This window comes from Juglans microcarpa x Juglans regia, chromosome 2D, assembly GCF_004785595.1.
Source record: "Juglans microcarpa x Juglans regia isolate MS1-56 chromosome 2D, Jm3101_v1.0, whole genome shotgun sequence".
NCBI classification, from domain to species: domain Eukaryota; kingdom Viridiplantae; phylum Streptophyta; class Magnoliopsida; order Fagales; family Juglandaceae; genus Juglans; species Juglans microcarpa x Juglans regia.
Window position 1 is genome coordinate 6,796,867 of NC_054596.1, and position 24,599 is coordinate 6,821,465.

At 36.4% G+C, this 24,599-nt stretch overlaps 3 protein-coding genes across 7 annotated transcripts; 2 read left to right on the plus strand and 1 right to left on the minus strand.

Annotated features, from left to right (window-relative positions):
• Positions 1-818: 818 nt before the first annotated feature.
• LOC121248199 (phosphatidylinositol 4-kinase gamma 5-like) lies at positions 819-5,018 on the minus strand. 2 transcript variants are annotated; one of them, XM_041146588.1, is made up of 2 exons: positions 4,608-5,018; positions 819-3,224 (listed from the first exon to the last, which is right to left on the minus strand). In XM_041146588.1, the coding sequence occupies exon 2, from the start codon at positions 3,088-3,090 to the stop codon at positions 1,201-1,203; it is 1,890 nt and encodes a 629-aa protein (XP_041002522.1). In that variant the 5' UTR covers positions 3,091-3,224; positions 4,608-5,018; the 3' UTR covers positions 819-1,200. The 2 variants fall into 2 exon arrangements, with proteins under 2 accessions (XP_041002522.1, XP_041002521.1); XM_041146587.1 differs by having other exon boundaries at positions 819-3,375.
• Positions 5,019-11,588: 6,570 nt separating this feature from the next.
• On the plus strand, positions 11,589-17,667 carry LOC121248200 (O-fucosyltransferase 27-like). Of its 2 annotated transcripts, none has more exons than XM_041146589.1 (10): positions 11,589-12,027; positions 12,525-12,609; positions 13,486-13,556; positions 13,644-13,732; positions 13,846-14,089; positions 14,768-14,889; positions 14,999-15,089; positions 15,184-15,312; positions 15,645-16,195; positions 16,687-17,667. In XM_041146589.1, the coding sequence occupies exons 1-10, from the start codon at positions 11,830-11,832 to the stop codon at positions 17,156-17,158; spliced, it is 2,052 nt and encodes a 683-aa protein (XP_041002523.1). In that variant the 5' UTR covers positions 11,589-11,829; the 3' UTR covers positions 17,159-17,667. The 2 variants fall into 2 exon arrangements, with proteins under 2 accessions (XP_041002523.1, XP_041002524.1); XM_041146590.1 differs by having other exon boundaries at positions 11,590-12,027; positions 13,480-13,556.
• Positions 17,668-18,897: 1,230 nt separating this feature from the next.
• LOC121248202 (transcription factor BIM2-like) lies at positions 18,898-23,807 on the plus strand. 3 transcript variants are annotated; one of them, XR_005937407.1, is made up of 9 exons: positions 18,898-19,146; positions 19,232-19,328; positions 19,970-20,039; positions 20,130-20,225; positions 21,354-21,784; positions 22,571-22,700; positions 22,982-23,093; positions 23,496-23,575; positions 23,677-23,807. XR_005937407.1 is itself a non-coding variant. In XM_041146592.1 (8 exons), the coding sequence occupies exons 1-7, from the start codon at positions 19,050-19,052 to the stop codon at positions 23,090-23,092; spliced, it is 1,032 nt and encodes a 343-aa protein (XP_041002526.1). In that variant the 5' UTR covers positions 18,898-19,049; the 3' UTR covers position 23,093; positions 23,496-23,807. The 3 variants fall into 3 exon arrangements, 2 of the variants coding, with proteins under 2 accessions (XP_041002526.1, XP_041002525.1); XM_041146592.1 differs by having other exon boundaries at positions 23,496-23,807; XM_041146591.1 differs by lacking the exons at positions 23,496-23,575; positions 23,677-23,807 and having other exon boundaries at positions 22,982-23,390.
• Positions 23,808-24,599: the final 792 nt, after the last annotated feature.

Consider the following 24,599-nt stretch of genomic DNA (forward strand, 5'->3'; position numbering starts at 1 on the left):
AGACAGTGGCAAGATCAAGTACGGAAGCCGAGTATAAATCCATTGCCACTGCTACTACTGAATTAATTTGGTTACAAACTATACTCTATGAACTTGGAATTAATCTCTCGAAAGCTCCAACTTTATGATGTGATAATATTGGTGCCACCTATCTTGCTGCCAATCCAGTATACCATTCCATAATCAAGCACATGAATATTGATTTCCACTTTATGAGGATCGGGTTGCAACCAAGTCACTTGCAGTCTCCTTCATCAGCTCTAAGGAGCAACTTGCGGATGTTTTTACAAAGCCATTGATGTCTGAAAAATTTTATAATTTTAGAATGAGTCTCAATATCCTTGACACCCATTGGACTCGAGGGGACGTATTAGCATAGATAAAATACAAACTATACAGCAGTGTAGAGTACCAGAGTAACTGTAGGAAAGTTTTTCTATTATTCTCTCCGATGCTTGTAACAACTTTTATTCCTTTTCTGATTCCAGATTCTCTTGTAAGACTGTGAATATAAACACTTGAAATCATAATGAAAAGCAGGTTTTGGAATTACATTCAATATGAAACTCTGATATTAGTCAATTAGATAAGGAGGGAACACGATAAATTTCAATTAGTCAAAAAAAAAAACAAACCAGCTCTGCAGTTCACTCATCTTTGTGATAGAGATTTAAAGAAGATTGTAATTAGCACGTACAATTCACGTTGCCTTAGATGAGTTCATGCACAATTATTGATGAGAACAAGTGTCATGAACAATCTAACAGAAAGTTTGAGAATGTTGAATGTATCTCTACAACAAAACCAAACAACTAAAATTAAGTGGAAAAGAGAGAAATGAATTAGAATTAGCATAAAGCATTTCAGAATCCAATACAAAGAAAAAGCAAGCTCACATAGTTTGCATCTTCAACATAGCAAGATAACATAAAAGATTGATAGTTATGTTCTGATTTATTCAACATTGTTTTGGTGCCCAGTGGGGGAGTTGTATACAGACCAACAGTGGAAAAATTTATGCACCAACCATATGACAGCGTGTTCTTCATTCCCATTAGCCAGTGCACTCGCTTGCGTTAGCCAATGTCGAGAGTTTTATTTATCTGACAAGAAGTCTAACATGGATCTCTTTGGCTCCGATATCATTCTAAGCAATGTAGTTCTACCATATTCCCATACTTATTTATCTCATAAAATGCCTCAAAACTGACAAGATGTCCCAAGTCTCTGTCTTTGCCTTTGACCGAGACTCCCTGATTTGTGATTGGCAAAAGCCGGGTAAAGCAACCTGTGGAAATTCTCAAGAAACTGCAACCAATCCTCTTCACTCAGATCTGCCAACTTTACGAAACTACTGCTTGCAGGTAGCTGCTCATTCACACTCCTGTTTCCAGATGATGTACCAGCCAAATACCTGCATTTTTTTACTCCACCCGAGTGTCGCCAGCTCTTCTCACCAACACTGATGTTTTTCATAGACATCGACAGCTTCGAAACATTTAGATTCCTGTCCCGCATAAGGCCAGCATGTTCATCTCCTCTTTGAGGTAATTCATCCCCATCAAAATCTACCACCTCCTCTTCCTCAACACTCTCATCTACCTTATAGAGTATATTTTGGCCATTCCCGCCCAAATGAAATGTTGTTTCAGTAGTCTGTTTCTCTTCCATATTTGAAGCTAATCCCAAACCCTCTTCCTCGTAATCTATGTCAAATTGAAACTCATCCTTTCCTCCTGCTTTCACCTCAGAAGTTGATGTCTCCCCCTCTTCTAACAGTTTCCTGGCCTCCATGCATATTAGCTCAAGCTCACTTGGCTCCTCCTCATGGCCCCAAAACTCCCTACTCATCATCTCACCAATTTCAGCAAGACGGAGCCCAAAAACTGCTGCTTGCTTGAGGAAAGTTGTGCAAAGGACCAAGACCCTAAGACATGCCTCTCGAATCATGGGCAGCTCCATTCTGAGCATTTCAGAATCCGAGAACGGGTCAAGATGATCTATATACTCAAGCTCGTCCTCAGAGAAAGGGATTGATGCCTGGGGCCAATGGATCCACTCAAAGTATGGGTCCTCCAAGCTCTCGGGTAAGCAAAGGCCATGATCAATGGGAACAAGCTCCACCTGACCTAACCTCCCCACCACATCAAGCTTCCTAACAAGAAGGTTTCCTGCATGTCTGTCTGTGTTTAAAATTCGGATATCTAAAATTCCTATCATGTGCACAGCAGCAACAGGGAAACTAGAAGTACCATAATCACTAGCATCATAATCATGAGGAATAAACTGCTGAAGAGATGCTATCTTGCTGACCTGCTTCCTATTTAGTTGCATACAATAACGATTCACCTCATCATTAACATTAAAAACAGAATGTGTGATCTTCACAAGGGCAGTAGAGGGCACATTGGCAAAATGGCCACGGTCAAGAAGGTAAGCCGCAACTTCTCTAAATCCCGTCTCTCCAACCCGCACCGTACGTTTCAGGCCAGATTGCCCAAGGGTTTTACCTACAAAACCTTTTGGGTTGTTTGGGGCATAAGGTTCCTCATCAGTTGGTTTCACAATAGCAACATTTTCACCGAGGGAATTTCTAAAATAATAAGCACCTCCAAGCCCACTACGAATGGGAATCGGATCAACACCAGCTTTTATTGCCTTCGCAATGACCTCAACCAGTTCTTTCATTGTAGAAGATTGATATGAGCACCCTAATATCTCAATAGGGCCGCCCTGATCCCTCTGCTGAAGATCACCTCTCATAGTGGGTGAGAGACAAGGTGTAGACGAGCTTCTGTGCAAGAAGTTCCTGGCAAGAAGAAGTGGAGAATCATTTCTAACAACACTCAGATCATTCTTCAACACTGTATCACCACAAATCAATGAGCTTTCCTCTGTTGGGACATTAAGGGCAACCTGTAACTTCCTCTTCACTGTGTGGGCATTGTCACACCGGTCCAACTCTATACCCAAAACACAGCCAGATTCTGTCTGTACAAATACACGTCGCCTCCCAGAAGGTTTTCTTTCCATTCTATCATTACCACCACACTCACCACCAAGAGGTCCTCTAAAGGTTGCAGCTGCCATCAATGTTATGTGTAGGATGTGCGTATGAGGCCCAGATCAGGAGACATGAAAGGAAGAGGTGAACTGTTTAAAGCCAGCAGCAGAGGCGGTGGCAGCAGAGAGCTTTTCTCTCAGGCAGATGCCTAATTCAAATGCTGGCAATTGGAGTGAAAATGTTGTGTAGTGAGTGATCATAATTAAACCAGTCAACTGCAAAATGCGCCTGTGATTCTCACATTGGAACAGCTATTCATTGATGCGATGCAGAGTTCAAAACAAAGAAAAATCGCCACATCGGAGAACCATCTGATAAAATAACAGAGTTAGTAGGATTTTTGGTAGAAATTTCAAAACCAATGACAAGAAGAAAAAATGTCAAGTACAAAATTTCTTTTTATGTAGTTAAAAAAGAGCTGCTCGCTCTCTATCCAAGGAACACTCTTTGTTACAAGTCCTGAATTTCTATCCCCTACCCCCCCCCCCCCCCCCCCCCCCCCCCCCCCCCCCCCGCGCGCCCAAGATGGAGGGAGGGAGAGAGAGAGAGATTCAACTCCGAGTTTCTTATCCACTTGGTTCACATTTGCAAAATGCTAGGTCAAATTTTAGTCTGCAAATAAGCATCAAATTTCACAACTTTCGAGAGAGAAACCACAAATCCAAGGGATGGGATAAAAAAAAAAGAGAGAAATAATCGCACCAACTTACCACCATTTTAGCTTGAATAAAGTTGTAAGTACTACGAGTTTGAGCAAGCATATATCCAACCATGCCAGGAATCATATTTATTTGGAAATATATCAAACTAAACAAGTAGATTGCCTTTTATAAACATAAAATCAACCATTTGACAACTTGCATCGTGCAAGACAATCGTTCTATATTTCAACTGCCCCCTCTCAAAGAACGATAAACCTTCTAGTGAAATTAGACAGCGTTAACGTAACTAAATTTTAAATTCAAAACTATCTTATTCAGATCTCACTACTTCAGAACGTAAATTTTTTGTTTCTAATAAATTAGAATGTATCACTTTGAAACAGAAACAAACAATCATTAATTTCCTCAAACAATTTCAAATAAAATAAGAGCAACCCAAATGATTAGAGACCAAAACAAATTATGGAATACAACAAACTACTCTTAATAAAGAGGTTTCACAGACACTAAACACAAAAGACGATATATACTTTCAATTCGAAATCAGATGAGATTCCTCGCCCTTTTAGCCTTCTGAAAGAGCTGACAAATACCAACTTTCATTTCTAGATAGAAAACTAACTATATATCAAAACGAAAAAATGAAAATTTTAAATACGAAAAAAGAACATTACAAATATCAGTAAAAAAGATAATTGAAAGGACCGAAATTTGCAGAGAAAAAAGGCGCGCGCGCATACATAAATTGTGAGGAAATTACTAGCTAAAGTTGAAAAAATGTTAACGATTCACATAGAAATCTCAAAGTTGGTTTCTTGAAAAAACAGAGATGAAGAATCGGGCCACGGCCGAAGTCGGAGAACCGAGAAACTCGAACTCACCGGATGTCCCGGGATCGGAAACTGGACGGCGGAGCCCTGCGGAGAGCAACCGCCGTGAACGAACAGCAGAGATCCGACGGAGTCAAAAGAGATCAACGGCCACGATTGGACGGAATCTAAACCCGTTGGGTCAGTTCAGTTGGCCACTCTCCCGCTTTTGGGGATTTTTCATTTTTATTTTCTTTCTTTTGCTCATATTACCGGTAAAAAAGCGAAGCAGCAGGGCCAGTGACGTGAACACGCGCTCAGGATAAAGCCACGTGGTGATCTCGTGATGACGTGGCGAGATCTAGTTCGGGCTACGATACGTTTCGTTTTTGCGCGGCTTAAACCTGTACGCTTGTGGAAGACGATGGAAGAGAACGCGGAGATTACACGAGTGCGACAGATACTTCAACGTGAATAAGGCGAGCTTAACCTCGACGCTGGCCGCTCGAAGATCCCGTACTCGCCGACGCCCGCAAGGATCCGACCTTCTCGGACGTTGACACCCTCATCAGCTCGAGTTGGGCAGCGCCATGAGAGTTGGACGGCACTTCCTTCGGAACTCACTGCCGCCTCTCATCTCTCGACTTGGAATTTCGACGAGCACGTTACCGTGACTAAAAAAAACTTAGCATTTAAGGCTGGTTGATAATGCATGTTTAAACGATGTTGTTTTCTGCTGGTGAAGGAAATGTGGCGGTGATGAATTCGGCCACGGTGTAGGATTGTAAGCTTGCAATCGAGGAGAAAGTGAGCGCGACATGGAGCAACCCTTGATAGATCATCGTCACATTTCATGGTAACTTGTTTAGTTAGTAGATTATTGTCCGGAGCGCTATGTCATATCAAAGGGTTCTCAAAGGCATTCGAAGAAGCTGGAGAAAGCACCGTACGTTTCTTTCATGGTCTTGATAAATGACAAGCTTGGATGAACAAATCAATCATGTACTTATGATGCTGGACAGGTTTTATACGGATCTTCTTTGTTGATATTTTTCTACAAATATTGTTGTCAAGAGTAACGTCGTTAAAACTTAGATCCAAAATAGGAGTGTTCATCTGGGTTCCGACTCAAGAACCCGGATATATCCGAACTAAAACTCGGATTTGAAATCCGAACCGGGTTGATCCGGGTCAGATCCGGGCCGGAACCTGGGTTAATCCGAATTTTTAAAACTTGGAAATCCGGGTTCTGGGTTGTACTCGGTTCTTTTTTTTACTTTTTTTTCATGTAAAGCGTTTAGAAGTGTATTTTTTATTTTATAAAAGCCTATAATTAAAATGTTGAAAAGTATAATTCTTCTATAATTGTTAAAAAAAATTTAAAAAAGTGTTGAAAATCATAATTTTGTTATAAAAGCATAATATTTTATGAAAGCAATTTCTGAGTCATTAAAAAGCATAATATTAACATTTTCCAGAATAATAAAAATATATAAAAATGAAAAACAAAAATACATGCAATCCACTACATTTTTTTTTTTGACAAGTACATGCAATCCACTACATATTACACTATTTTGTTATTTACACATTACATTACATTGCAAAATACAAAACTACAATGATTTATATTAGTACAATCAGGATATTAATTCTTCTGTAGAAAGGGCGCGTTACCTAAGCCATTTTACTAGCAAAATAAGAAAAAAAACTCAGATCTTTCAAACTTACAGCATATACTTTATACCCATGTTTAATAATAATAATAAAAAAAACAGATCTAAGGTCTTAGATCTTTTTTCACCAATAATGCACAAACCAGAAACTTGAACATTGGTGGACATAATGGATGAAACTCTTGCATCAGGTGCATGAAATTCACTGCTTTGAAAGCTTTTTGTTGCCAACAGAACTTACAGAAGATAAACATCTCTCTTTCCAATTCTTTTTCGGAAGTCAATATTGAGCATCCCACTATAAGGCTTCAGCTTGATCATTTCTCCTGATTGAATAGTCAACCATCATAGTTAGCATCAAGTGCAAAATCGTGAGCTATCTAAAGAGAAAAGTAATTCTTTATGTGTATAGTGCTTTTGAAACTGACCTTTATTATATGCAGCCACTTCCTCTCCAAGAAGTAAAAAACTAGTAGCTAAGATAGTTGGATTATAGATGTTGCATTTGCATGTCATAATTGTATTTCTACATAGTTAATTCTATTTTTTCCTTTGAGCATGAAGTAGTCAATCAAAAATCATGTTAGGATTATAGATGCATAAGTTTGGTGTGATTGAGATGAGGATACCGGGCTGCATACGTCAGAATGCTAGAATTAAGAAAAATAGAACTCATATAAACACAACCAAACTTAGCCTTAATTTGCAAATAATCAGAGACAACCACATGCATCTTTTTCTGTCATTTTATCCTATCTAAGATATGCTGTCGCTCACCTCCTAATTGGGTGCTTGGTGGGCTGCTCTGTTATGTTTGCAGGCCCATGCACAGAATAGAATTAGTGTACTTCCACAGAGATTGTATTTTTGGCTCAAGATAAATTAACCATTTTACACTATTTCTGCAAGGATTACTAATCTTAACAGTTTTTTCTCACCCTCACTTTTTGATGTCTTTGGTTCTTTGCATCCTGATTGTACTCTGATATACATGATTTTCTTAACACGACCTTTGTACATGCTCAGGGAAAAGAAATGTACATTGGTTTCCTCTCATGTTTAACAAAAAAAAAAAAAAAAAAAAAAACCCAGATCTTACCTGAATAAAAGCTACACAAGCCGTAGCATTTCATCGTCGTCATTCCAAGGAAATAAAACAGACCCAAATCGGAATAAAACGAACCCAAATTGCAGAGAACAAACTTTGGGTCACGACGATGAGGCGAGTCGGCAACGAAGATGATGGGGTCACGAGGATGATGGGGTTTCTTCGATCGGCACTGAGAGGGAAGGCTAGGGTTTCTTCGGATTGAGTGAGAGAGAGAGAGCGAGAGAGTGAAAGTACCGGAACAACAACCTACAGGCAAAGGTCTACGGCGACAGAGATGCGGCGACGACGAAGGAGATGCGGTGACAGGGTCACAATAGCGGCAGCTAGGGACCTAAGGTTTCTGCTTCTGCAACAAGAGAGAGAACCAGAGAGAGAGAGAGAGAGAGAGAGGGAGGGAGAGAGAGGTGAGTGGGGGGGCAATCACACAAAATTCCTTTTAAAAAGACCCGGGTACCGGGTTTAAACCCGGTACCTGGGTCCCCAACCCGTACCTGGACCGTGTTGGTCCGGGTTTTATAATCCGGGTTCCGGATCAGTTTTGATCCGTGCCGGAATCCAGTTTTCCAGGTTCCAGACCAGGCCGGGAAAAAATCCGACATGGATGAACAGTGCTAATCCAAAATATGAACAAACTGTTTGACCTAATTCTTACTTAGTAATAATTCACGAAGGAAAATGCTAAGCGTTCCGCTCCCAGCTCTTGCTGGGAGCTATTGTTTGCATTAGTGTGTATTTTTTTATGTGTTTTTATTTACTTTTTTTTTTATATAGATTTTGTTAATAATTTTAAATATTAAAAAAAAATTTATAATATCATTAAAAAATACATTCTTAATAATTTTTTATTTTACTTTATGATTAAGAAAATATTTTTTAATAATTTTTTTTTTACTTTATGATTAAAGAAGTGTTTTTTAATAATATTTTAAACTATTTTATTTTTTTAAAATATGTAAATTTGTTAAAAAATCTATATAATAAATAACTTTAAAAAAAATACTTAAAAGAATAATGCAAGACCCCAGTAAGAGCCCCATCAGAAGCTGTAGCATTGTCCATTCATGAAATAAAATACATCAAAACTCAAATTATTGAGGGAAATTAATGACCTCATTACCATGACTTTCGTGTTTTCTAATATGTGTTTTCCTCGTTGTTTGTGTTGCTTAATTCTAATATGTGTTTGAATGTTTAGGTAATTTTAGATGATTTAAATTGATAAATAAATTGTAATATTTTGTGGATTTTATTTATATATATATATATATGAATATAAATATGTTAAGATATGTGTTTGAATGAATTGAATAGGTTGATATGTGTTTAACTTTTTTATAAGAAATTAAAAAAGTAATGAGTCTTATTAATAATAAGTTTGAGATGAATTGAATTGATTTCAATAACCAAAGGTCCGAACACAATCAGTCTTTCCAAAATATTAAGATGAAAATGCTTACAGGAAAACTAATAGTGCATTTTGTATTTTTTTAAATATTGAAAAAAAAAGGAATTAAAATGCACTATTGATCAGATGCATTGGTCCCTGTAACAGGATCCTATTTAGAGCATTCTCATTGATAGAGTTAAAATCACATGTTTTATTTTTTGTTTATTCCATTCAATAGAGATTTTCATATTAGATTATTCATTTATTAGTCAAAATAATAATTAAATTTTATTTATTAAATTTTTTTCATAAATTTTTTTATATAATTTATTTTTCTTATATTTTACGATTCAAATTCATTATAAATTGTATGAACCCCAAACACACACACACACATATATATATATATATATATATATATATATATATAAATAATAATCAGTGGTGCAACTATTATGTAGCGACAAAATAAGAGAGAAGTTAATATAAATTATTCAATAATCGTACAAATATAGAGGGAGACTGCTAGGGCCACTGAGAGGGGTCCTTGAGAGTTTCTTAGGAAGTGCAAAATGCATTGTTTTTTTTTTTTTTGGTGTTTTTTTAAGCATTTTTTAAATCACTGTAAATATTTTTTTAAAACAAAAAAGAAAAAAACTTATAAACTCATTTAAAAACATTTATTTTTATATTTTAGAAAAACCACCATCTGTAGCCTTTCTCAATGGCTTTCATCGGTGTGATAAGCATTTTTCAATATATAGAGTTGCTTTAGCTAGCAAGAAAAAAATTTGCTTTCTTACCTCTTCTAATATATATATATATATATATACCATTTTAAAAAATTGTTAGTCAAATTTTAATTTGCATTTATATTTAGTTAAGCCAATGCAAATGCTTTAAGATATGCGAGTATATCAACTCTACATGCAAATGTGCTTTCCAAGAGTACTAATGCTCTAAGATAATATGTTTGGATAGTGAAATTATTTTATTTAATTTAATTTTATCAGTATAATTTTTTTAAATTTTTATACAAAATAAAATAAATAATTCAATTTTTTCAAATTTTAAAATAATAATAATATTAAAAAATAATATTCTAATAATATTTTATTAAACTTTCATCGAAAACTATCTCATCTTATCTCACGATAAACCTAATTGTTTTCTAAATTATTGTGTCCACTCTGTAACACAGATTCACGCCCGATTCAAAGGTGAGCCCCCGATAAAATTATAACATCTTGAAATGCAAAATGATCATCGTGTCCGTAATAATACACTGTATAACAATTCTACTTTGTCAATGCATTAATTATGCAAGCAGCCAACTATCTATATACAACCCTTTGTCCTTTTTATTTTTCTTTTGTTTGGGCAAACCAACAAAAGCATAAACAAAACAAAAAAAGAGAATCATTTAGGTAGGATCGAATATATAATATATATGTGGTTCACATTCTCAAGGGCACCTGGATAAGGAGTTCCTAATATAATAACATATTAACATGTATAAAGTACATCCAATGCTTACATATAATGATGGGTATTAGCTCAAACCACTCGTTACAAAGAAAATAAACATATTAGTTGAAACTGGTAATTAATGTTCGTTTACTTTTGTTTAAAAAAAGCCCCTTTTGTAGTTGTCGTGCATAATACACACATCATTGCCAAAGAAAGCTTTTGTCCATTGATATAGGAAAATTGGTAAGCTCTTGAGTGTTTGAATATTAGATTTAACTTAAAATTAGATTGAATTCAGTTGAGCTCAGCAATCATATTAAGCTTAAATATTTCATCTCATCTCATCATTATAATTTTTTAAAATTTTTACAAAAAATATAATAAATAATTCAACTTTTTAAATCTTAAAACAATAATAATATTAACAGATAATATTTTATTCAACTTTTATATAAAATTATCTCATATCATCTTACTATCCAAACCCTACTTACCTAATGATTTTTCAATCCTTGCGATGTCATTTGTTTATGGTTTTCTGTCCAAATTCAAGTACAAACAATACGAGCAAACATTGCTCTTCTTATCCAACGTGCTTTGGTTGATTTGGATGAATAATTAAGATATCCATAGTTTACATTGTTGCATTCTTTTTATATCCAAAATCAGAAAGCACACTTCCACTCAATAGAAAAATGAGTACCACTTTTAATTACAAGAGTCATTATTAATCCTAATGATATCATTCCTTTTTTATGTAACTATTTTATTTTTTTATAAATTCTTTAATCATAATTTATAAACGAATTTTACACAAATAAATTTATAAACTAATGTTGTTTGATGTGGTGTGTCAAATTATAAGATCATTTTTTATAAAGTAGATTTAACAGATCACATAACGTCACATCAATTTGTAAGGTTATTTTTATAAAATTTGTTTGTGTCTGTAGTATTTTTTTTTAATAATCCATTATTTAACTTTATTTAAGAACATGAATTCGGATATTTGATTTATAATATTTTCTCACATTTAATTTTCTTTCGAAATTATAGTTAAGATATTCAATCCCGACTCTCAAGTCTAATATATTAACTATAATTTTAATGAGCTTTTTTTTATTTTTTATCAAAATCAAAACAAAAAAGCCAAATTCTGCTTTTTATTATCTCAAAGTCTCAAAACAAATATCCCATATATCTTTCAATGTGTGACCACTATCAGAAAAAGACGCACGACCAAAGGCGTAGACTTTCACAGCACGTGGAATAGTCCAAAAGTCACGTGACTCCTTTTGTACGGAGCCACAGGCACACACTGTAGTGTCACTGCCTATGGCAATTGAAATCTCTGTGTAGTTGTTGGACAGTGCTTCTCACGATCTGAAAGAGAGAGTGGGTTTTTATCCTGAAACAGATGTTAGATATTGGGTAGATGCCCGTCTGATCTGTCCAACTGAAACATCTTCTGTAGTGCACTAGACATGAACTCACACGTGTAAACTCTCTTTCTTCCATTCGTCTGAGTTTCCTCCTCCTTCAAGCTTTGTCAGTTAGTGAGAGGGAGAGGGAGGGAGGGAGAGAGAGAGAGAGAGAGAGGGAGGGATTTTCTTGGAGGAGATACAGGGAGACGTGTAGAGAGAGGTTTCTATGAAAGGGCAGGGGAAGATGGTGTTGAACTCAAGACTGAAGTGGGTCGGTCTGGTTGGGCTCGTGCTATCCGCTTTTTCTCTCTTCATTCACTTTTTGCTTGCCAGATTCACTGAGGATGGCGTTATAGAGTACCAGTCTTCAATCACTGTCTTCTCCTGGAGACCCATCTTTGAAAGTGCAAATTTTCCAAGAACTGTAATGTGCAATACACACACGAAGATCAATTCTTTTTCTTTACTCTTTTCCTCTTGTGTTTCCATAGAGTTGGCTGTTTGGTGTTTAACCAGCTTGATTATCGTTGCTTATTATTTTTTCTTGCTGGATTCTTTTCCGTGATTGTGTTATTGTTCCAAGAAATGCGGGCAATACTATCGTTTTTGGGCTAAAAAGTTTTGGCTGCAATGTAATGTTTGGATTTTTTTTTGATCTTTCGATAGCATAGTTGAAAAATGGAGATAAAATTTTATTGATTAAGTTTCCTTTTTATTTCAGCTTTATGTTTATTCTTTAGTATCGATCCGTTTTTAAATTTTTGCGTTAATTTTAGTGTACAGTTCATACCCATCATGGCTTTGTCTCGTTCTTCCTCTTGGTATTGGCCTAGTATAATGGCGACCATATCATCTCTCTGTGTTTCTGTACCGTGTCTGTTTATGGCTTCTTATTGTTCTACTCTTAATTTATGTTTGCAGAGTCCAATGTATAGGAGACTATGGGGTCCAATACGGCATCTTGAATCTTTGCATCCCGACGCAAACCCCAGAGGAAACTATGCTGGTTAGGCCTCAAATATGTCTTAATAATGAAATATGTTGATCCCCAAATTGAGTTATATTGGTTGAGTATTGACAAGTGTGCCAACCCAATTAGAAGCTTTGTCCACATCTAACTGTCCCTTTATATATTAAGGAGTAATTAAAAAACTCATGCTCTGCTGATGGTATGTCAACTAAGTAGCAAATATGTTTTCCATGCAGAATGTGCTACGATTCTGGTCTCTATCTCTTTTAAAAAGGAGATAGCTTAAGTTATTGTTCCTGCTTTTTTTTCAAAGCTCGTTTGGATGTTGAGATGAGATGAGAAATTTGTAAATAGTAGTGAAACAGTTTGTGAATAGTAGTGAAATGGTTTGAGTTAAGATGTTTTATGGGATTTTGGGAAATGAGAGAGAAAAAGTTGAATAAAAATATTATAAAGTTAAAATATTGTTGTAATATAATTTTTTAAAATTATTTTTGTTTCGGGATTTAAAAAAGCTGAATTGTATTTTGTGTTTTGTTTGAAAGTTTGGGAAAGTTGTAAATGATTAGATGAAAAAGTTGAAAACTTGATAATTTGAAATTGAAAAGTGTTTGTATTTTATTGGTGTTTAGATGTTGATATGAGATGAAATGAGATGGGATGGGATGGGTTGAGACCATCTCAACATCCAAACGGGGCCTAAACCTAAAAGTTAGGTTTGATACATAGATGCTGTGGTGCATTTGAAATACAGTCCTTTTCCTTTTTTTTTTTTTTTTGGGGGGGGGGGGGGGGGGGGGGTTGTATGGCAATGGAAAGAAAACTCATTCTCATTTTACGTTCTCTTTTGAATTCTTAATATTTATATTCTTTTAACAAAAGAGGTGTTCCTGATAAATGTATCAGTAACAGATCCCAGTTCGCAAACAAATGGCTTTATCTTTGTCCGAATACGAGGTGGTTTCCATGAGATCAGGAATTCGGTGAGGATGCATGTTTGAATTGCCTATATTCTGTTACCATGCTAATGTCACATTTAATTGAAATATAAACCGTTAATTAACTCTCAGATTTGTGATGTGGTTGCCGTTTCCCGGCTTCTTAATGCTACCTTAGTAATTCCTGAGATCCAGTCAACTACAAGCAGCAAGGGCATCAGGTTGCCTTATTTTGACATAACCATTAAAATTTTGTTTAAATTCAATCATACCCTACAATTGATGCATCCATTTAATTTTCTAAGTTAGTTTACTTGTTCTATTAATTATACAGCTCTGATTTCAAGAGTTTTGCTTACCTGTACGACGAGGACCAGTTCATGGCAGCCTTAGCAAAAGATGTCAACATTGTGAAAACCCTTCCCAAAAATCTCAAATGGGCAAGAAGAAAGAAGGAAATTCCAAGTTTCAAAGTGCATTACTCGGCTTCACCATACTATTATCTGAATCAAGTTCTCTCAGTATTGAAGAAGCATTCAGTGGTTGAGCTAGTTGTACCTGAAGGTGGCTGCTTGCAGGTAATGTCGGTCTCTGACACATAGCTTGGGGTTGAGCTTAATTGTTACTCAGTTGTAATTGCCATTCAAATTGTAGTTTGCGGAATAAATCATACTATTATGATTAATGCTGCTTATGATGCATTAGATGCTTATATTGACGTTAATTGCATAATTTGTCCGCGCAATTGGAAGCCTTAAATTACTAGTTAAATGAGATGCTGACTGCAATGGTGTTGATATGGGTATGCATTGTGATTTCCCAAGTTAACATGCATGATAGTTCCGAAAAGGTAATGAACTTGTCCAATTTTCATCAAACACAGATGCCCTTAATGCAAACGTATGATATGTACCATTAGATATAGAAAGCCGACTTGTTTCTGTATTCTTCAATTTATTGTTAAAATCTTGAAGCGGAAAACCTGTATGAGACAGATTTGTATTATTTATATAGAGTATATGCAGTGAAGGAAAGTTTTTCTGTAGTTGTTTGTTATGGTTACCAACGGCCTTGTGAAATGTGATGGCAGAATGTCTGTTTTTAATTCACCCCCCTTCCCCCCCTGGCGGAAGCATTTTTTCTTTATATCTATTTTATGTAGCTCAAATACAGTTGGAGTTAAATCTTCTTGATGTTTCTAATAATAGTCTATCTATGATTTTGAGTTTTCACTATCTTTTCTGTATGTAATTTAGACCATCCTTCCACCTGAACTTGAACACAATGAAGAGCTTCAAAGGCTGAGATGTAGGGTTGCTTTCCATGCCCTTCAGTTTCGGCAGGAGGTCCAGGAACTTGCCACTAAAGTTTTATTTAGGTCAATGAATGCCCATCATAAACTCTTTTTTCTTCTTTTGTTTATCAGTATGAGTTTTTACATGTTTTAATATTATCCTAGGTTGCTTATAAAATAAATATTATCCTAGGTTGCGGGCTCCTGGACGGCCATTTATAGCCTATGACCCTGGGATGACTAGAGATGCTCTAGCATATCATGGTTGTGCCGAACTCTTCCAGGTATCTGCCTCTAACCTGGAAATGCATGATTGAGATGTCTTAGCACTCTTCTCAAATTTGATTTGTGTCTTGTGCCCTGGAAACTCTTTACAAGGATGTACATACAGAGCTCATTCAGCACAAAAGGTCTTGGATGATAAAACGGGGGATCGTCGAAGGGAAGCTTCAGGTGAATTCAGCTAAGCAACGCCTTAGTGGTTCTTGTCCACTAATGCCAGAAGAGGTAAGAGATTATGTATATGCTAACTCCCAATGTTAAGAATGGTAAAATAAGTACAAATGTCAAAGATTGTTGCTTTCTGATACCCTTTTAATTTTGTGCTTTAGAAGCATAGTTCCATATTTCTAACTTAAGGTGCGCAACTTCACAACTCTTAAGGGAACTGTAGGGAGTAGTTGTTGGGTAGTTGGCAAACCTGTGAGTTTTGAACCCACACTTTGAAAATGGCTGATCAAATCTTCCACTCTTGAATAAAAGGAGTTGACTGTAAATGGATAAATATTTTAAAGTCTATATAAGTGAGACTTTGATCCAAACCTCGTTGATTTCTACAGGTTGGTATTCTTCTCCGTGCGCATGGATACTCATGGGACACAATAATATATGTATCTGGAGGAGAAGTCTTCGGTGGCCAAAGGACATTGATACCTCTTCATGCTATGTTTGAAAATGTTGTTGATAGGACTTCCCTTACCACCCCTTGGGAGCTCAATAGGCTTTATGGTCATGAGGCTAATATTATTACCAGTTCTCCTAGAACTCCCCCTCCAATTGAGAAAGAGATGAAGCATGTAGCTTGGAAAACCTCAGGGCCACGTCCTCGCCCGCTTCCACCACCTCCAGCGCGGCCAAAGTCATATAACATTGAAGGTTGGTGGGGTTGGGTGGCTGAGAGTGATAATGAACCAGAAAGTACGGTGATGGAGTTGCGGACTAATGCCCATAAATTGCTGTGGGAAGCAATTGACTATGTGATAGGCCTTGAAGCTGATGTGTTCATCTCTGGATTTGATCGTGATGGCAATGGACGGCCAAATTTTGCCAGCCTGGTAATGGGGCACAGACTCTACCAGTCAGCTGCATTGAAAACATATAGGCCAGACAGGTAAGCATTACATCTATCTGGGCACTGAATATCTTCATACAGAAACCCTGAATAAAGATAATCACGGTGCGTGCTTTAGAATTCTTTTACTGCTATTTTGCCTATGTCAAGGCATTATCAAATGGAGTTGTTACATTGTCGTCTCTGCCATATTAACACAACTAAACGGACAGCCTATGCTTGTGAAGACCATCCAAACTCCATCACTCTTTTAAGTGCTTTTCTTTTTTTCCAAGTTAAAATCTTGATAGCTTGTGTACCTTGCACCTTACAGCTACATTATTATCAATATTAGCATTGTTGTTGTTGCTCCTGCTATTGTTACTATTATCATTTTTTGTTGACTATAGAGTTCTAACATAAATCCTCATGCCTAAACTAGGTTAATGATAAAGTATCATTTAACCATTTTATCTCCAATTGTTAAGCTGATGAATGATTGTCTCTTGTTTCTTTATGTGTCCCCTACTTTTTTGTGGCTGTGAATGCAGAAAAGAAGTTTCAAAGCTTTTAGAAGAAATCCATGACCATCTATATCATGCAAACCATACCTGGCTAAAATCGGTGCGCAAGCATATGAGAAAGAGATTGCTTGATGGACTCATAGAAGCATCCACCAAATCCAAACCATTATCTTTTCTATCTCATCCAGTCCCCGAATGTTCTTGCCTGAGGTATGACTCTAACGAAACATCATTTCATGCTTCAAGCCCTTCACCTCAGTCACAAGTTCAGGCAGCTCTTAGAGTTGCGCATCGATGCCCTGCTTGGATGGACAGTGATTTGATATTGCGGTCAAAAGACAAGGATAATGAAGAGGATCTTGATGAAGACGATTCCACATCATCTGGATTGTTTTTTCGGCGTAGTGGTGAAAATCATGAAAGTGGAGGTGGGGATTCAAACAACAAAGAGGAAGCTCAATTGGATGATCTAGAGGAGCTTGAGGGTGGAGAAAGATAATGAGAGGTGAAATGAGTTCCAGTAATGGCCCCTTCGCATGCCCATGACATCTATCCTCTCAATCTGTATCTGTATATGAAGATAATTCACTTGCCTAGTCCCATAGAGGTTGGAATTTATTCCTTGCTTCAGTTTAACAAGACAAGCAATCTTTCTAACCGTGGCTCAAGAACATAATGAGGTGGGCACTTTTAGTTCGGCTCATGTCAATTCAGATATCTAGGCTCTGGTATTATGAAGCACTTTTACATAGTATTGGATATAGCTTATTCCAATCCGTATGAGGGATAGCGGTCTTAATTTCTTTAATTATGTAACCAAACAAACAATTTTGATGTAACTTAGCATGTCTTCACTGGAAAATCAATGTCAAGAACGAACTTCTTTATTGTAGGATTCCTGTAGCTCTAGGAATTCAGACTCTATTCTAAAGATGTAATGTGGTCAAGAACTGATCAAAATAGGCGTTTGCTTTTGATCTATGATTACATATATATTTATTATTTCCATTCATGTAAGAGTTCTTTACTTTACCTTACCTATATTATCATTTTATTCAAATAGTGTCCTCATTGCCATGTTCCTTTTTTGGGATAATCAGAATTTTGCTCTAGTGGGAACAATGTATTGAGCTTTGTTTTGTTTTCCTTTTCCCCGAGATGTAACCGCATATGCGTTCATCCACTTCCATTCCACTCAGCTATTATGTAATAAACAACTTGCACTATACTGATGTCTAGGTTTTGGACCTTGGCGCTTTCATGATTATAGAAGACATCTGGTTCATTTCTTGGCGGGTTTATACTGTTTGTTACTATGTTTTGTTATGATACTGTTAGGGTGAACTTGTGTGCATGACTCCCATTTTACAAGTTCGATTTTTCTTGGGATCAAATTGTTATTTATGTGGGAGGTCATTGCTGTGGGTTTTACAAACTATCTCATCTCATCTTAATTTATTTCATCCCATTATTATTTAAAACATATCATCTCATTTGAACTGTATAACCAAACGAGGCCTTAGGTTCCATGAGTGAGTCTTAAGAAAGTTTTGTTAAAACACGTTGAGTTCAGCTTGCTTTTGAGTTTGGTTTGAAAATGCTGAGAAACTATGGGAAGAAAACTTTGTTAGCGAAGTGTAATGGCGACAGAGTTCTTTCTGCTGAAGCTTGAAGCCCAAAAAACCTCAGTTCTTCCCTGGTAGAATCACTTCACATCTTGCCTGGTGCATGCTGGCTTTAGGACCACTAGGTGCTGTTTCCATTTCCTTCTGTTTTAAAGGACTACAGTAAAACGAAGTATAATTTTATTCTTTATTTTAAATTTTATTATTGATTAATAAAAAAGTACAAAAAATATAATCTAACATATTATATTAAGTCATGTCAGTTTATAAATTTATTTATAAAGTCAGTGACTAAGATATTTTTCGTATTGTTATATAAATTGATGTGGTATATTTTAAAATAATTTTATAAATCAATTATTTAAATAAAAAATCACTTAAATATCATTCGTGAATTAGTGTGACAGAAGAACAAAGAAGAATATATGGTGTCCCAAGGATCACGTCATGATAGTGTAATACAGAGTTGAGTGCACACTCCAGTCCAGTGTGGTCCATATTTCCTTTCTCCGAGTCGTGAAATGGAATAACCTTTATTTAAAAAAATGAAAAAAAAAAAAAAAAAAAAAGGACAGATCAGGTCCACCCCCAAACCGGAGCTCCGAACCAAAACCACCCATGAACAGTTGAATACAGAAACAAAAACGTCACCTGTCCAGACGATTGCTCAAAATTACAACCTAAACAACATCGTGCACGTTAGCATCCACCACTCCTAGGGCTTATTCGTCTTCCCTTGTGTCCACCTGGGTACAATTCGCAGAGATGGTGAAGCCAGCAAAGAGCCACGACCACGACGAGGAGTTCGATGACGAAGACGACGAAGACGACGTTGCCAGAAACAGCTCCTGTTCTCGGATCGGTAACCGCTTTCTTCTATCTCTTATCTGTTTGTTTTTGGTTTTTTTTTTCTTTTTTAAAAGGAGTTTAAATTTGTGGGTTCGCAGCGAGAGGGGATGGGAAGAGCAGGGATCAGAGGACAATGGCGCATCGGTCGAAGCATTCGGAGACCGAACAGAGGAGGAGGAGCAAGATTAACGAGAGGCAAGCTATTTTTTATCTTTAAGAACTTATTTTTTTGTTAATTTTTGTTCTTTCTCACTTATCAAAAAGATTAGTTCGTTCTTTTCATAGTATATGGAAATGACCGTGTTAGTTTGTTTCCTCGTGCTTGTGGATTCCCTGGCTTCTTAACAAATTTAGAAACGGGAATTTTTTTTGTTAGAAAATATGGATGTCCCCGGAATAAATTTACTTGAAACATAAAGATGTGCAAAATCTCATCTCGAGTAGCACATGGCACATGTTATAAGGCTCACCAAAAGGTGCTGGCTTAGGGATGGCTGGTGCTGAAACTTCGTACTGGTATTTGTACCATTTCGTTAAAGCGCTTCTCATGGGATTGTGCAGAAGACATTCCGCTAGCTTAATTTTATGGTGAAAACAGATGATCCACGATTGGCTTCTATTTCCAATTTGTCTGCAGACAAAAGACTTTGGTTCGATTTTCTTCATAAGTTTTTACTTGTAGTTTAAATGAGTAACCCTTAAATTCGGTGAACATTAGCTGAGCAATTAGTTCATAGTGGAGATTTCTTTTGCCTACAACCATTTATGTTTTCAAATTAGGTTAGTAGCCTTGGCAGTAATTGTTTGCTCACCTTAAAACCTTGTTGTTGAGGCAGATTTCAGATTTTGAGAGATATCTTACCGCGGAATGATCAAAAAAGAGATAAGGCTTCATTCTTGTTGGAGGTATTCCAATTGACTGTTCTTTTTAATCATTTTATTTCGTAAATTAGATCTAATTAGTTGAAATTGACAAATTTTCATATTTATTTTCAGGTTATAGAGTACATTCAGTTTTTACAGGATAAATTAAATATGTACGAAGGACAATACCGCGGGTGGAGTTCAGAACCAAAAAAATTGATACCTTGGGTAAGCTACTGATGGTGGACATTTGTGTCTGTTTTTGCAAGTTCATGTAATATTATTTTGGATCACTAGATGCTTTTGCATGGCATTCTTAGTTTGTGTTCTGTTTGGAGCTTTGCGTTTTTGGACACTGTGAATGTAAGTTACCTGGATTGAATACTGTGCTACATGGTATGTGTTGAAGATCCTGCTTGTTTGACCTATGTCAAGTGGGTGTTTTCAACGTTACTCTTCTTTGCTAAAATTTGCGACAGAAACTTAGGTTGTGTGCCAAGCAGTGTCTATAGAAGCCACCAGAGAGATGTTTTGTTTTACACTGGGTATATTTGATAAGAAAAATGGAAAATTTTGAAATTTGGCTTATCCTGCAATCAAGCAATTGGAGCGCAGATGGATCCTAGCCCTAGAGACAAACCTGCCACTGAGAAGTGGCAGTGTGCCAGAGCTCTCGTAAGATCTTGTTTGCGGGGGGAGATGGGCTTCAGGTTTTGTATGTATGACTATGTTTTAATTTTTTATGTTACAAAATTTCAACTGGAACCAAGTGTTTGCAGGGGCATGCTAAATTCAAGTTGCAGTGTATTTTTTCCAATGTGGGCATACCGTTTACTGATTCATTCTATTAGTTATATGTGAGTAATGCTATATATTCTTATGTTATATGAAGTGTGTAAGGTTGAATTTGCAGTTTACCTATGCAATTTAACTCATATAGTTTTTTCGTTCCTATTTTTTTTTTGGTTCTGTTTTTTATTTTTCTGAACTTTTAGATTCGGCATCTGCTTTCTTCACTATAAAATACTTTTCAATTCTCGGTTTATAGTATCTCAAGTGATAAGTAGAGGTGTCCACGTTTGACTGTAATTAATTTTCCTTCTGGAAAGTTGAAGATTTTTCCTTGTATAAAACATGTCGCTGGTGTGGATCTCATGCTCATTTTAGCTTGGTGGTGCATGTCTATATGGATTGTGTGTGGTGGTTCTTTCTTGAGAATTAATATGCTTGTGTTTTTTCCCTGCATTGAAGTCACATATTGTAAGTATGAGAAATTATAAGAATTTTGGGGCTTTTTGATTCCACAGTACGTTCGAAGGAAACTTTTTTATGGTTCCTTGCATCTGCCTGTAACAGAGAAATAATCGTGGGCCTGCAGAAAGTTTTGCGGATCATTCACAAGTTATAAAGAATGGTTTTGGCTTTGAGAATAATACTGTCCCCCCAGCTTTACTTACAAATGCACAGAACTCACCAGAATCTGAATTGGGTACAACTGCAGTTTACAAGGCACTTGATAACCCCACTGGGTCAGCTACACCACTTGCTCCTTCGAATGTGCAAATGAAGCTAAACATGTTTGATCCTGTTGTTAGGGGTGGTGTGCCTACCCAGGCGTTACAGGAATCTGTTTCTGATGCTGAAAATATGTCCTCCCAGCCCCAATCCCAGTGGTGGCATGCTAGACCTTATCCAACCGAGTGTGATGTTCAAAATAGTACACTGAATGAACAGGAGCTGGCTGTTGATGGTGGATCAGTTAGCATCTCAAATTCATATTCTGAAGAGTGAGCATCTGCCTATTTGTCTTTTTTTTTTCAAAAAAAAAAAAAAAAAAGAAAATTCAATGACATTGTTGCACTGATTACCTAACATAGCTGTTTAGCAAAGTCCTTGGGTTGGTAGAAATTTGTTTATATTAGTCATTTTTACTGTGACGCTAATGTGCTGGGCCATAATCACAATTTGGCAAGTTTTCTTGCTTGATTATATGTGGCAAGCTTGCTTGCCCAAGCACGAAGGTCTGAATCCAGAAATTTGAAATGAGTACACGCACATGCCTGAGATTTATCTTCAATAAGAAGGGTCTCCTCATAGAACAATATGTTGATTCAGTGTTGGTGATAACCTGGTCAATTCATTTCCTCCTAAAAGGATTCAAGAGTTCTGTTTGAATAATTACTGTGCTCCTTAGATGTTAGGGCTAATACCTGGAGGATAGGCCAGTGTTATTCTTGTCGGAATATCGGTTTTTATTGCCCCTAATTTCTGGAACTTTTGTATGGTAATGGCACTACCTGGCACTTACCTTAGATGTTAGAATTTATACAAACAGGATGGGACATTGTTATTTTTGTCTAGGTATTATATTGAATCTTCTATCCTGTGTACTTGGGTTGCGCCCCTCTGCTTGTTTGATAAAATTGCATTACTTACAAAAAAATAATGATTTGATCCCCCTGTATTCGGTAGCTTTATACTCATGGCACTCTTGGGCAAGGAATACTACAACTAGTTATATCTGAAAACTGTATTGTGTTTGCTGTTGCTGAGAGGGTTTTGGTGTTGAACAGGATTCTGAATTCACTGACCCAAGCGCTGCAATCTTCCGGAGTTGATTTGTCACAAACCTGCATTTCAGTGCAGATTAATGCTGGTAAACCTGCAAATAGCAGACTGAATGGTGTAGCATCTAATTCAAAGGTTTGTTTTTAATTAGAAGCCCTTTCTTACTACCCCTGATGTTACTGTTGCTATGAAAATGATTCCCAAATGAATATTATGGGGATATTTGTTGTATTGATACCCCTTTTTCCAAATGGACCTGAGATGACATTGGTGGTGTCGTCCTTTTTCATTTTTATTGTGCCATTTAGTCCAGATGCTGACTTCCGTTTTTCCTCTGCTTGATGATATGTCTGGCTTATATTAATTTTTTTTTATCAGTTCACATAGTAATAAAAAAATAACTTTTGTTCCTTCAGGATGATGAGACACAGTCTTTGAACGATCAAGTTATGGGGCATGCTGTAGTTGGCAACTGCCGTAATGAGTCTGGATTAGCTCATAAGAGGCTGAGAACGGAAGAAAGCTAGTGTATTATTCTGGTCTCCATTTTCTTCTCTTTCTGATTTATTTTTTTCCTACTCTTTTTTGGGGTTTTATTTTTTGTGTGGGCCCCAAGAAGTGGGGGTTTTTGTAGGCCATTTTTACATATCATTGTCTGTAGACAACTAGTTTGCTCAGATCAACTGTACATGTTAATGCATGTTTGGTTTGCCCCGGTTGCATGGGCCATCTTAGAGACGTATGGTAGTAAATTATTTTGTTGTACTTCAAGTTCAGATTGATGATTCCATGCATATATAATGAGAAGCAGCTTTCATTTTTCAATACCATTCATTTTTATGCGTTAGTTTTCTTTCCACGTTCTGTATGTTTTTACTGCAATACGAACGTCCTCTTTTACCATCAAATGCTGAAACATCTTTATGTTAGGAGCGGCACTTCACTTTTTGGTGGATTTCTCGACATGGGAGTCGCACATGTAACGTTGAATCATGTGAATATTTGATCAGGTACCCGTACTGGCGTGGAACTTTTGTCTTTGTGAAATATTTGGAGTGATAGGTGTTATGTAGAGTAATGTACAAAGAATATGTTTTGGGATGGCATGTAGTTGAGAAAATAATCAAGAGAAGATGATGGGCATCGGGATTATGTGGTGTAGAATGTTTGTAGCATAAATATATGCAATATACAACCCAGACAAGGCTGGTGATCATCATCTGCAGAACTTTCCTTGTATTGTGTGGATAGAGAGGGATCTGGTTTGGTTACTTGCGGTTTACCCGTAACGTAAGAGCTTCAAGTTTTCCTTGAATGAACTAAAGACCTGAGAGAGAAACCTTGTTTTTTGTGGATGGAGATGATAAAAAGCCAAAATGACATTTTAGTGGCACGACCTGAGAAGTTGAGGATAAAATGGTTTGTTTTCCTCTGGCCAGAGCAATAGAAAATCTTAAGTTGTGTGAAATATGTAATGTGCTTAAGAATATAAATTTTCAGGTGATTTGATTTCCACGCCACTTGCTTCTCTAAAGTAAGGCTTCGTTTGGTTACATAGATGAGATGAAATAAAAATTTAAATAAAATATTGTTAGAATATTATTTTTTAATATTATATTTTGTGTGAGAATTTTAAAAAGTTGTAATAATTATATGAGATGGAATAATTTGAACTTTTTAATCAAACCAGGCATAAAAGTTGATTGCAAACTGTTCCTTATTGTGGCAAAGGAGTAGGCAATTCTCACTGGGTATTCCGTGCTCGTACGCTTATCGATCGCTGGCTTTTTCTCCGAAGAAATTATTAATTTCTATGCACCCAAAAGGCATTTGCAACGTCAATGTCTTCTAGGACCGACACTTGGTTCTCACCAAAATAGACACAGACATGGCGTTAGATCATAGACAAATACAACGTTGTAATTTCACAATACTACCTTCTAAAGCTTCCAATAAGAAAAATATATTAACTTTGGTTCTATGCTGATCGGATTGGGACTCTAATCAAAGAAATTATGTATGTTATTATGTTTT